A 14,653-nucleotide genomic window follows, 5' to 3' on the forward strand; every position below is an offset into this window, starting at 1 on the left:
TATGCTTGAATAGTTGGTTATTGAGTCCCACACTATATCTCAAGAGCCATTTACCAAAGCATTTTATCCTTCAGTGGGAATTTGGTATGTCTGTGCAGGCCAGTGGTGGGTTTCCAAAATTGTTCGAACCTACTCTGTGGGTTTGGCCTCCTTTGTGGGAGTGGCTTGCCGCCCATGTGACCTGATGGGAGTGGCTTGCCGCCCATGTGACCGGATATGAAGATGCCGACGACACTTGTCAGAACCCCCTTAAATTGCCTCACACACAGCACTGGCATGTATAAGAATATGATGTAAACTTGTTTTTTAAAAGGCATCTTTGGTTTGCGTTAAAACAACTGCAACACACGCAATGTTCTGATTGCACCACAAACGCAGTAGTCATCCTTGCCTTTCACAGAGGCGCTGAGTTTTATAAATAGGAGCATGATAGCGTAGAATAATCATATCCAAGGACCAGTGGTGGGTTTCAAAAAATTTGGAACCTCTTCTGTAGGTGTGGCCTGCTTTCCGGGTCCACTGGTGGAACCTCTTCTAACCGGTTCGGTAGATTTGACGAACCGGTTCTACCGAATAGGTGCGAACTGGTAGGAACCCATCTCTGGTGCAGGCAGTAGTAGATCTGAGGTTTGATAGATAAAATGGGCCAGCTAATCGTGCAAATAGTATTGCACTCACTACCTAAATGAAACATAACCAAATTCACCGGATTGTTCAAGAAGGTTAATCAGGCAGTGTAAGATAAAGAAAACGAATACATGAGCTATTAACTGTCTTACTGGCAAATGTGATATTCATTCCAAGATAAAATTGGCAGGGGTTTCTTTCCGATGCTTACAGTATGAAAGGTAATATTAAAGTTACCTTTGCAATCTTTAATGGATTATTAGACAGTTTAGAAGACAGCCAGTAAATCTTATTAGGAGACTCTTAATTAGGATGTGCTGGGAAACTTAAATTATTGAGTTACCAGATATTACATATGTAATTTAGACTTTAAAATCTGTGATAATACTTGTAAATCACATTTTAACCAGCCTGTTTTTATTGTGTCATACTTCTCCATCTAAAGGCTTTAAAACATTGTGTCTAATCTTCTTGAAGAAAAAAGACATCAGCATCAACCCAGACAATTTTTGCATGCATATTCTCATTATCTACTATGTTGTTCTTGAATGTAAATTAGGTTGCCATGCATAGCAAACTAATGCAAAGATTCTACGAAGCAGGTCTGGAATGTATTAAGTTAAAAATAGGACTCCTGTATCTGGGCTACAAAAATTCAGATTGGCAGAGATAGCAAAACATGAAAATTAAATCTTTGCTCCCATCAACTGGCTCTCTGGAGTTTTGCCACTGTACTATAGTAGCCTTGGAAAAAAACAAGTTTGATTTGCAGGAAAAACAAAATATGCCAAATGCTAATATAAAACATACTGGAAAACAGCAACTGTTCGATCTGAACAACATGTATTGTGCATGATAATCTGTCTCGATTCCTTAACTTTGAGGGAGGAAAGACAGGGGCAATGTTTAATCACAAGTACTCAAATCCAGTTCTGTATGAGTAGATCATCTGTTTTCCTCTCTTTTCCTCCTCAGTTTTTTTGTGAATGCGATTAACTACTGAAACCAAATGCTCAAATAAAGATTCAAGTCATTCTTCAGAAGTATATTTTATTGACGCAAGGAGAATGTACTTTCAAGTTAAAAAAAAAAGGATGACAATCCAACTTCAATTTTTCGTTTGATTTCATTTGTTTGGCTTGGGGGGAAAGTGCTTTCAGCTCCTTAAAATCCTTAAAAAGGGATTCAAATAACTGACAGCGGTTTTTTTTTAAAAAAAAAAGTCTAGGCCAATATCATGCCATGAACATTTGAAAGAAATTTGAGATGGGAAATGCTTTTCATTCCCAGCAACTAATTGCATATATTGGGTGAGTCAGAACGTCTGGGATGTTAAAACATTGATTATATCCAACATATGATTTAAAAAAGTTTTTTCCGTGTGAGTCTCAGAAGCCCTTGTGCTTGGTTCAGTTTATGCTGTTATTGCAAATGGATCTTATCTAGAATAAGTGTTCATTTCCACAATGCCATAATGGATTGATGACATTTACAAAGGATTCAAATTGCTTCTCTTATTTGCCTTTGCTTTCTTCAGTTTTGTTTGTATGTATTTTATGGGACCACAGATGGTGTGGTGTGCGTGCGTATGAGTGTGAGTGTGTGTGTGTGTGTGTGTATCTCCAAATAATAAGTCAGTCAGCTTCATAGTCTGGCTTGTTCTAAAGTTGTTACACATAACTTCCCAATTCGGATAGTCCTTGACTTACAACTAGTCCCACAGCAACTGTTCAAAGTTAAAAAAGAGCCTGCCCAAAAGCTTCTTATGATCCAGTTCCAAATTCTGATGGTTCTGTCCTCCCCCCGCCCCCCGCCGCCTGCAGTTACATGATTCTACCCACATCTACATTTAAAAACAGATCAATAACACTTGGCAAAATATTTATAAGATAAAAGTCTCATTTGTGCTGAGCTACGCTACCCATTAACCCAGTGGTAGGTTTCAAAAATTGTTCGAACCTACTCTGTGGGTGTGGCCTCCTTTGTGGGAGTGGCTTGCCACCCATGTGACCGGATGGGAGTGGCTTGCTGCCCATGTGACCGGATATGAAGATGCCGACGACACTTGTCAGAACCACCTTAAATTACCTCACACACAGCCCTGGCATGCATAAGAATATGATGTAAACTTGTTTTTTTAAAAGGCATCCTTGGTTTGCGTTAAAACAACTTCAACACACGCAATGTTCTGATTGCACCACAAACGCAGTAGTCATCCTTACCTTTCACAGAGGCACTGAGTTTTATAAATATGAGCATGATACTGTAGAATAATCATATCCCAGGACCAGTGGTGGGTTTCAAAAACTTTGGAACCTCTTCTGTAGGTGTGGCCTGCTTTCCGGGTCCACTGGTGGAACCTCTTCTAACCGGTTCGGTAGATTTGACGGAGCGGTTCTACCGAATAGGTGCGAACTGGTAGGAACCCACTTCTGCATTGACCACATCTTAGATACTCTATGTAGTGTTTTGGCATCAGCGTGGAAATAGTCTGCCACTTCCTTCTTCTATGATGTTTTTTTTTTTCATTCTCCCTGTCCAGCTTACAGCCCTGGCATTGCCAAGTGGTCTCCCATTGAAGCTTAGCTTCTGAGCCCAAAGAAGGCTTCTCAGGTGATGCACTGCTGAGGTACTTTGCTTTGTTGTATGAAAGTGAAAACTGAAGGTAAGCAAGATGATTGTGTTCATCATTTGCCTAATAAAACTGAGGATGCCGTTATCTGAATATGGCCAGTGAGTTGTGGGCAAATGATGTGTGGGAAAAGGTTGGCATTTCTGACTTTTAAAAACCTATTTATGGTGACATTTATTACATCGTAAGAAAGTTTAGTTGCCTCATAAATAGAGCCATTATGTTCAGCTCTCAGGTTGTGGGATCATTAAGGGTTTTCTCTGAGTTGCTAAATTTGAGACACACATACAGAACTGTATCCTCAGTGTACAGCTTTTCCAAATACTAGAATTACCAAGTTTAACCATCTGATCTAGTAAATGGAGTGGAATAATATAATTGTGCAGGCTCTGAGCTATAAGGCGCCGTGGTGAATTTTCTAAGTATTTACCAGCATTTCAAAGCAAGACTTTTAATACAGTTGAATACAGTTGAAACTCATTTCTGAGCAAAATATTTATCATTTGGGCAAAATCGAGGAGGTGTTCAATACCACCAAAAATCTTAGTTTTAATGCAAGTTTAATGAAAACTTAATTAAGATTTAAATGTATGGTGATTCTCTTATGTGAGAGAATGAACAACAGTGGAAATATTAATAGCCAGTTATCTGTCTTTTACATTTTTATATGTTAACCTAGACCTACATACTGCTTATGTTGACAAACTTTTGGTGTTTACTGTGGATGGAATAATGAGAAGGAAACTGGCTTCAGACTGGCAAGTTGTGGGACAAGGTTTTATATTCCCTCTTTATTTATTCAACTAATATACTGAATAGATATTGAGGGAAGCTGTATTGGAAGATGATGAACATGATTTTGAAACCAATGACCTGTGTGCTATGCTGATGGTGCTACTCTGATAAATGATTAGCAATGAAAATCAAGGAGCATATGAAAATACAAGATTGCAACTAAATATAAAGAAGATCAGATTAATGACTAATGAGATTGAGTTTGGTGTAGTGGTTATGGTGCTGGCTGGGATAGAAACTAGGAGGCTGTGACTTCTAGTCCTCTTAGGTATGAAAGCTGGCTGCGTGACTTTAGGCTAGCTGCTCTCTCTTAACCCAATCTACCTTACAGTGTTGTTGTTGTTGTTGTTGTTGTTGTGGAGAAAACAGGAGGTGAAAGGTGTACTAGATATGTTTGCTGCCTTGAGTTACTTATAAAGCAAAAAGCAGGGTGAAACTCTAATCAAACAATCATCAAATGCAGTGTAGTAACCAGCCTTAGAATGAACATATTCTGAAGTGATAGATAGCTTCTGCTTTTTAAGATTAATGTTTAACAACAAAGAAACAAGCAGTAAAAATACACCACTGACTGACTGTCACTTAGTAAAATAGCAACAAAGTATTTGGAAAATAATTCAGTATCTGAGATGTGTCTAGGCATACAAAAATCAGAGCCGAGGTGGCGCAGTGGTTAGGGTGCAGCACTGCAGGCCACTTCAGCTGACTGTTATCTGCAGTTCAGCGGTTCTAATCTCACCGGCTCAAGGTTGACTCAGCCTTCCATCCTTCCGAGGTGGGTGAAATGAGGACCCAGACTGTGGGGGCAATATGCTGACTCTGTAAACCGCTTAGAGAGGGCTGAAAGCCCTATGAAGCGGTATATAAGTCTAACTGCTATTGCTATTGCTATTGCTAATCAGAACCGTGCATGTAGTGATTTTTTTATGTGGCACTCTTATCGAAGCGAAAGTTAGATTTTGAAAAAGGATAGGAAGAGTATTGACACTCTTAAACTTTGTTATTGGAGAAGACCCATGAGAATGACATTAATAATAACCAAAAAACCCCCCACAAATAAATGGATCTTCAGCTCAACCTAGAGTGCTCACTGGAGGCACAAATCACCTGGCTCAAATCATTGTATTTTAGACACATTAGGCAAACCTCTAACTCACTGGAGAAGCCTCTGATGCTTCTTGCTGGGAAAAATGGAAGGAAAGAGAAGAAAAGGACCATTAGTGAGTGGACTGGATTATGACTTCAATGCACACATGTTGACAGAAGACCTGAAGGGTCAAGTTGGGGATATTCCCTCCCAGAGAAGGTGTGGTTGCTAAGATCTGGCAAGGAATTTTCATCAGTCAGATGTGCTAATTAGGATTTATCAGGATTTTACTTGATTTCTAAATTGTGAAAATTTGGCTAAAGAAATAAAAGTGCACTTTAAAATGTATGCATATTACAGGGAAAAAATAGAAATGTATTATTAAGGATAAAATATGCTTTAGGGATATATGAATATTTATGCATATTCATGCAGATGTCTATGTGAAAACAGAGCAGAAAACATTATAGAAAAATATTCAACAGTAGTAGATTGAAAATAGTCTGATTCATCCTCACCAAATTGAATTACATTATAGAATTAGTTGTTAATGATCATTTTAAGTGGGACAAAGTTCAGTTTGTTGGGCAGTTCTGTTGGCATTTTATTTTGGGCTGCCTTAAGAATAAAAAGTTTGTACAGTGATTTATAGTATTCATTTAAATATTAATATGTGGAGCTGGAAGCAGATCCTACCCATTCTGTAATGGGCATAAAAAGATGTACTTTGGCCAATTGTTATGATCAGAGCAACAGCAATGCTTATCTTTTAATGTTTTATAACAGCAATGGGAATAATAAAATATTCTGAAATTTTTAGATATGATATTCTTAAACTGTATAAATGAGCGGTTTTCAGTTGCTACATTTGGTACTTTTTAATTCATGCAGCATTTTAAAAGCATTTATTAAAAAAAACAATTCTAAATAATGGAATCTGACTTTTTACCAGTATGATTGTTAATTCTCAGGACTTGTAATTGTCTGGGGAAAACAAATGGGGGATATTGTATAATTGAGGGCAACTTAGGGTGGCGGAAGGGCAGAATTGGCAATTTAAGTTTTTGCAAAATAGTTGCTTCTCATTTATATTATTTAGTAAGTATCTTTGCTTGGGGGGGGGATAAAATAATATATTTATGTTTTTGGGCTAAATTAATTCCTATTGCTATTAATATTTTATAGTTTCAATCCCATTGCATAATTTTATTTTGGAATATTTTACAGCAACAGTGATGTTCCTGAAATGAATGTTGCATATTTTTTTCTGATTTTATAATCAGTATAAAAAAACTCAGTCTTTTTTTTTTTTAAAGCTTGACCTAGTTCCTTTCTTGAAACCAGAAATAAAGTAGTAAGCAAGATCTGTTGCAGAATGGAGATGGGTGACTTTCCTCTTGCTCTTCTCTATTCTCTAGAGTCTGAGATGATTTGACAATCATAAACAGTGGTGCTGGCAAGATTGAGTATAAACCTATCTGTACGTCCTTCTGGCCCACATCACCATGTATCCATCCCACTCACTGTTCTGTCTTAGAGATGTAAACATGGCATCTGTGTTCTCTTCCCTCCTCAGCTGTTTCCCATCAGATTCTCTCTCTCTTTCCTCCAGTGAAGAAACACAATCCTGTTTTTCTCACTTGTAGCCACTCTGTGTTATTTTATTTTCATAAAAGGCCTGGGGGTGATGAGTTCCCTCCCCTCTCGACATGGATGGTTGTGCGACTGTTGTTTACTTTTATTATTTGTATTTTGTTTTTTATGTTCCCCTTTCCCCCCCTTGAATTGTTTGCCGCTCTGAGTCCTCCCGGAGAAGGGCGGCATACAAATAATAAAAATTCTATTCTATTCTATTCTATTCTATTCTATTCTATTCTATTCTATTCTATTCTATTCTATTCTATTCATTTGTCCGATTGCAAAGCTGAGGCTGAAAAATAAGATATAGGATATGGGAGTACTGCATGGATTAGCATGCTATGCAACTTTAAGCAATGAGGCTACGTTTATTACTATGGTTTTTTTTTCCTTATCAAATTCTAAGGTTTAGTTTTTAATATCAAAAATGTATTATAGACAAACATTTTCTAAGCATGGCTCCTAAATTGCCAAGCATTATTCTGGCTTGATGCATTTTAATCAGAATGGTTAGGGGGGGCTACAACTCCTTAATTCTTGGGTGAAATTATCCAAGGAAAAAAAATCAGTGTCTTGCTCCTGATGGATGATTAACCAGTGTTTTCAAAACGACTGTTCTCTAGGCAATCGCTCCTCACACTAGTGGCAATAGAAGGGGTTCCTCCAATGCACTGCCACCCTGCTCCTCTCTTGCTAGGCCCAGTGAGCTCCCGTTAGTGGACTCACTAAGCTTTCCCCAGGACTGTGCTCTCGCCCAGTGTGTAACTCCCAGGCCAGGAGTGTGTGGAAAATGATTGTGAAGATCAGCTGGGGTTGATGGTGGAGAGTGGCAGGAATAGGTGGTGTAGTTGCTGTATTAGATTCATAGGTGGTGTATTCTAAAGGGCAGAGATGGGGGAGACAGGCAGGTGGGAGAAATGGATGCAGAGGGAGTTCGTGCAGGGCAGGAGAAGGTGACCATGGGATGTTGCCCCAGTCATAAATGTGGGCCAATTGCCAAGTGCCTAAATTTTGATTACCGTATATACTCGAGTATAGGCCGGCCCAAATATAAGCCGAGGCACCTAATTTTACCACAAAAAACTGGAAAAGTTATTGACTCGAGTATAAGCCTAGGATGGGAAATGCAGCAGCTACCGGTAAATTTCAAAAATAAAAATAGATACCAATAATGTTTTTGAATATTTATTTCAAAGGAAAACAGTAAACTAGCTCTGGGACATCGTTATGTGGCTGCTTGCCATAACAAGGAGGAGGTGGGACATCATTGCAGAACGGCAGGAGGGGGAGGAAGGGGAATCGTAAGACAGCCCTGCATTACATTAGAACGTGAGGAAGGGGGATGGTGCGGTGCGCGCTGCGCGGCAAACTGACACAGAGTGAGGGGAAACTCACAGGGGCGCCGGGCCATTCACGAGCGTCACCCAGCAGCATGGCCCCGCCCCTTTTTCTCCTCCATTTCGGGCAAATTTTTCACTGACTCGAGTATAAGCCGAGGCGGCTTTTTTCAGCCCAAAAAGTGGGCTGAAAAACTCGGCTTATACTTGAGTATATACGGTATGTAACTTACAGGACTCCTCAACAATGAGAAAGTCTAAGAATGGTCATAATCGCCATTCATTCAGTGCAGTTGTTATTTTTGAATGGTTCCTGAATGAATGGTAGCAATGGGGTAGTAGGCTACCTGTAAAATGTAAATTGAATTCACTAGAGATGAGTTTTTTTAAAGAAATATATATATGATACAAGAAGTAATAGAGTCAAGAATGAAGGGATGATGATTGAATAGGGATGATTGAATGAGTGGTCATATATGGACCACTATTGGAAGAGCCGAGGTGGCACAGTGGTTAGGGTGCAGTACTGCAGGCCACTTCAGCTGACTGTTATCTGCAGTTCAGCGGTTCTAATCTCACCGGCTCAAGGTTGACTCAGCCTTCCATCCTTCCGAGGTGGGTGAAATGAGGACCCAGACTGTGGGGGGCGATATGCTGACTCTGTAAACCGCTTAGAGAGGGCTGAAAGCCTTATGAAGCGGTATATAAGTCTAACTGCTATTGCTATTGCTATATACAGGAAATGGATATGAATTAAATCACAACAAAAATACATGAAGAACTAGTGAATTTGGGAAAAACGGTAAGACTGGTTGTATGAAATTGATAACCAATATGAAGTTTCAGTTCAGTTTCAGTTTAATAAATTTATATGCCGCCCAATCCCGAAGGACTCCGGGCGGCTTACATAAAAAACAATTTAAAAAACACTAAAAAGTTTAAAAAGTAGAAGACAAGCAAGTTAAAAAGACACAACATGCGCTCAACCTCAGTGGGGGCTGGACCTCATTCAAGAGGTCAACAGCCCCAGGCCTGCTGGAAAAGCCAGGTCTTAATAGACTTTTGGAAGGCCGCGAGAGTGGGGAGGGTCCGGATCTCTGGGGGTAGATCGTTCCATAGGGCCGGGGCAGCTACAGAGAAGGCCCTCCCCCGAGGAGCCGCCAAATGACATTGTCTAGTTGACGGCACCCGGAGAAGGCCCATCCTGTGAGATCTTATTGGACGCTGGGAGGTATGTGGCAGGAGACGGGGTGTACAAATATGATAGGACTGCAAGGATAGAAAAATATGGAGAAGTACCATGAATATTGCTAATACACAGAACATTTCCTTAGATTTTCTTTTGTCTCCTGCCTTTTATTTCTTTTGCTCATTACATGTCACTGTTTTCTGTGTTTTGTATAATTTATGCCAGAAGTGCATAGAATGATGGATAACCTGCCCCTTGCCTGGGTGTTGCTGGATTGCAGTTTCCACTTTCCTAGCATGACTAAATTGAAATATAGTCAAGTAACACAATAGCTGTCATAAAGGTGTAAGGTGAAAATAGTTTCAGATGACATGTAAGACAACAAGAGCTGTCCCCTTCCCATTTGACAAGATGCTTCCTTTTATACAGATTAATATACTCTTTGTAATCAGCTGGGAAGACTTCCAAACCAAACAAACTGCAGTAGGCACTTAATACTTTCATTTTCCAAGTTTTTGTAGCCCAGGGGCAATTTCTGGAAATATAGATGAGGGAAATTTGCTCCTTGTTTCCTATTAAAATAACTTTTGACTTCCCAGTTAGAACCTGATGCACCAGCAAATTCTCAAATCTTAAACTATATTATTTGGAAGTTGTTTAAAAAATTTCTTAACCCAGTCTTTTATTTTTACAGATACTTGAAGATATGATATTTGCCCTTGTAATTTGGAATAAAAAGTTAGAATACACTATTTAACAAATTAATGGTCATTTCTAAATAATGTTAAATAGGTTTCTTATGAATGTGAAATAACACTAATTCATCGAAGAATTATTTTCAAGTTTATGAATTTTAGTGCATTTTAAGAAGATTTGAATGTCAAATTCTTTATGCTGCAAATATAATATATTTGAAGAAAGTTTCTCCCATGCGATTTGATCATATGATTGTTCCATAGTTATCCTTTTTTGGTTGAACGCAGATATTCACATTATTATGAATTTGATCTTGGATAGAGAAATATGGTTAAAATATGTTATTGCTATATTGAATTATATATTAAAAACTTGTGATTTATTAAAATGAAGAAATTTGGACTTACTGAGTATGGAAAGTAGGTCAAAATTATTTGCTGGGAAAATACTCCTATTTCAACCTCTTCTCTTTGAATGAATACACACACTCACATATAAACATAGTTTTCTATATTGTGATTGCTCTCCTCTAATTTTAATAAAAAAGAGCATGCCAGATTCAATTTCTAAAAAAAAGAAAATAATACATTAAAAATGTAAAATATCAGGTGGGAGAGAGAGATCGTGTAGGATAGAAGAAAGTTTTTTATGGATGCATTTTATAGGCACATCACATTTACAGAATGTCCTTTTTTTCATCTTGAGGCATATCTCTTCATTTTAATCCTTAAAAATACACTTGCATTCTCCAGCATTATGCATTAGCCATCACAAGTATCTCTGTTAGGATAAACACACAATTCCAATGCAATAGTGGCAGGCCAAGGGTGAATCAAATTTAAAATCTGGGGAAATTCTACAAATTATTTTACCCTAGAAAACAAAAATATATTCTCTGGCATTAAATATAAAATAATAATGAATTAAATACCTAACAATTACATGCCTTTTATGTCATCTTAAGATAATTTGTTCTATCTAATAGCATGGCCAGCCTTGTCTGTTAATGACTTCAATTCAAACCAGTGGACTTGCTGCTGTCCATAACAATAGAATCTCACCCCATTGTTTAGATAATTAACTAGTTAAGGAAACAAAAGCTTCCCAGTGAGAGTTTTATAAATTAGCTAAATCTGTATTGTGAACATGGTTTCTTTATGAAAGGAAGATTTTAGATATTTTAAGATGAAAATAGATTTTCAATTTTTTCTTTAAAAAAATTCTTCTTTCTCTTTGAACATTCTTAACCAAGTTTCAACATTTAGTCTGATGTGAGAATTTGTTCCTAATGTTTACATTTTGTTCTTTACAGATTTGTAAGTGAAACGGTTTCTCTATAAACAAAGATCAGGATGACCAGCTCTACCCGAGAACATCTGCTTTTTGCCCGAAGGCGTAATCCACAATTGCGTTACACTTTGAGTCCAGAGAACCTCCAAAACCTTACATCTCAGGGCACCGTGGCTGAGAACGTGAACTTGCAGCGCGCCAACAGTGACACGGATCTGGTGACTTTCGAAAGCCGCTCTAGTTTGACTGCAAGCATGTATGAATACACTCTAGGACAATCTCAGAACCTCATCATTTTCTGGGATATTAAAGAAGAAGTGGATCCCACAGACTGGATTGGGCTATACCATATTGGTAAGTAATGGGTTTTTTTTACTTTCTTTATAAATAGAAAAATTCAGCATCCCAAGAATTACAAATCAGTCTGGTAAAATTAGTTCAGCACTTAGGAAACAAATATTAACACTAAAGGAGCAATATATAGACTATAAGAGAGACTTGGCTAGGATTGAATGCATATACAGTAGATCTGTAGCAGGGGTGGGTTTCAACCGGTTCGCGGCGGTCCCTGCGAACCGGTTGGTCGGCGAACCCGGAAGTAAGTAACTTCCGGGAACGGCGAAGGGCCCACCCGCGCACCTGCGCTCCTTACCCGGTTTTGACGAGTTCTGCGCTTCCACGCATGCGCAGGACGCATACAGGGCCTGCACGATCCTCCAGGAGCAGCTGGAGCATCGCACAGACGCTAGTACGCATGCGTGCGCTGCGCATGTGCATGTGCATTGCACACGCGCGCCGCATGCGTATGCGAGGACGCCGCCAGCCCCGTTCCAACCGAACCGGTTGGAACGGGGCGAGAAACCCACCCCTGATCTGTAGTAATTTAAATCAGGTGTTAAACTGGAGATATCAGTTAAATAAGGGCAGGGTAGACTAACCAGATCCCACATTAATTCTTTAACTGCCTTCCAAAGGCCATCTACTAGCATCTTAGCTGTTACATCAGTAAATGGGCAGGAAGTCAGCTGATCTACAATGAGGAAGTGTAAGATTTTCTTGAACTGTTCTCAGTAATTTTCATTAACAATGAATGTGTTTGTTTTGATCGTCTCTTTTTATACTATATAAAACAAGACGTCCTGTTTTAACTATCTTGCACAATCTTTAATTTGATAGCATTTGGAGAAGGAGTACTGAATAAATTTCAAAACCACAGGAATGCTTTTTTTAATCATGGTTGTTTATACTATAATATTACATATGAAAGTCGGGCCATGTGCTTACGGACAAGTCCTTTCAGTTTTCTTGCAAGGTTTTCCAGCAGTGGTTGGCCAATTGCTTCCTTCCTAGGACTGACAAAGTCATTGGTCTAAGGCAGTGTTTCTGAACCTTGGCAACTTGAAGATGTCCGGACTTCAACTCCCAGAATTCCCCAGCCAGCATTCGTTGGCTGGGGAATTCTGGGAGTTGAAGTCCGGACATCTTCAAGTTGCCAAGGTTGAGAAACACTGGTCTAAGATCTTCTGGCTGACTTTGTGTTTAAGAAAAGATTCACCTTTTCCCAGTTTCTAGCTTGAAGCTTTAAATCACTATACCAAATCGATTCTCCGTTTGTTGATACAGTAGCACAAAGAACTTGGATGATAATTTTTCTATATGAACTATTTTTTTTTACCGTATTTAATTGTATAACTTCGCATCATTATGATGTTTTTCCTTGACGTCTATTTCCTCCTGTTTTCAAGCTTGCTTAAAATTGGATGTATTATTCACAGGGTTTAGAAAATAAATCCCACAGCTGAGTGATCCTTTGATAGAAGTAATGCGTTTTATATTCTAGGTTATTTCTAGCTTAACGTAATAGGTAACGCATGTGAGTTGAGCTGTCTCTAGTTTGAAATGAACTGATATACAGTTATAATAACCAACAGTTTTATTAAGGTGGTATAAAAGTACAATAAGAAACCACATTGCACAACAGATGGAAATTCTTTAAATTCTTTCTGCTATCAAATTAAGTCATTCTTTTCTTTCTGCAAGTGGCATAGATTACATGCACTTTAGGTTTTATGCAGTTTGTCTTACGCATAAAAAGGATCTCTGGACTGTTGCCAGAGTAATGCAGCACTTCACTATTTGGATTTGGATTTGGATTTGGATTTAGTTTATTTGTATGCCGCCCTTCTCCGGGAGGGACTCAGGGCGGCGAACAACTCGAAAGGGGGAAAAGGGGATACAAACACAATACACATAATTAAAATACACAAGAGTCATACAGCCATACAAGTCGAGAGGGGAGGGGAACTCATCAACCCCAGGCCTGCCGGCACAGCCAGGTTTCAACGGCTTTCCGGAAGGCCTGGAGAGAGGTGAGGGTCCGAGTCTCTGCGGGGAGTTCATTCCAAAGGGCCGGAGCTGCTACAGAGAAGGCCCTCCCCCGGGTGGTAGCCAGATGGCATTGGCTGGTAGACGGAACCCGGAGGAGGCCGACCCTGTGCGATCTAACGGGTCTGTGGGAGGTAATTTCCCTTCAAATACTGGAGATCTGTTTGAAGGAGGATCATTTAGATCAGAGATGTCAAACTCGATTTCATTGAGGGCCGCATCAGGGTTATGTTTGACCTCCAGGGGGGAGGCGTGGCCAGGATGGGTGTGGCCAGCATGATGTCACTTGTGTTGGGGGGTACCTGTGGTTGCCTGAGTACACTGCCAATGAAAACGGGCTCCCAAGCTTTCCTATAGAATGGAAAGCTGCTCATGTTAACAATTGTACTGTATTTGTAATTAATATTAAGTATTTGGTTAGTCATGCAGAGTATAAAATAGTTTGGACATAAGTTTGCTTAGACTACTTTAAAGCTGGAAGTGAAATTCTTATACCTCATATGACTGATAAAATAGTAAAAACTCTAGATCTAGAAAACTACCTATTTAGGAAAATATTTCCTCCCTCCCTCCCTTCTCAAAAGCAAAAATTTTAACTACCATGCTATTTTAGCAGTTCTGGCAAAGGGATTGGAAAGATTTGAGTGCTGGCTGCATTTTTTAAAAAGGTGTTTGTTGTGCTTGGATATATCTGTATTTTGATAACTTTGTGTACCTCTATTTAACAACTTTTTTATATATAGCTATTTGTTTGTAATTTAACAACTTTTTGTGTATGCACAGATTATGTGTATAAACACACACTTAACACACTTATAAAAGTATATCTGTCCAGGAAGATCTTCCCATCGGAAGAAAAACAATTGTTTTCCTGAAACAGAAATATGGGAGCTATTGTAGGTGGATAATTGTTCAATGGAAGAATGTAGTAATCTGTAGTCCAGATCGAATACCTTCAAACTAAACCATCTTAGAGT

General features: G+C 38.9%; 1 protein-coding gene across 1 annotated transcript in view; it reads left to right on the forward strand.

The window, feature by feature from the left end:
• HECW2 (HECT, C2 and WW domain containing E3 ubiquitin protein ligase 2) overlaps positions 1-14,653 on the forward strand; it is a 189,829-nt gene that overhangs the window by 31,204 nt on the left and 143,972 nt on the right. Inside the window, exon 2 of the mRNA XM_087707644.1 lies at positions 11,314-11,645. Coding sequence (XP_087563770.1) covers positions 11,354-11,645 — 292 coding nt within the window. The 5' untranslated portion in view covers positions 11,314-11,353. The remainder of the gene's footprint in view (positions 1-11,313; positions 11,646-14,653) is intronic.

The sequence above is a fragment of the Thamnophis sirtalis genome, unplaced genomic scaffold, assembly GCF_051295495.1.
Source record: "Thamnophis sirtalis isolate CommonGarterSnake01/CBP01778 unplaced genomic scaffold, rThaSir2_p1.2 scaffold_1, whole genome shotgun sequence".
NCBI classification, from domain to species: domain Eukaryota; kingdom Metazoa; phylum Chordata; class Lepidosauria; order Squamata; family Natricidae; genus Thamnophis; species Thamnophis sirtalis.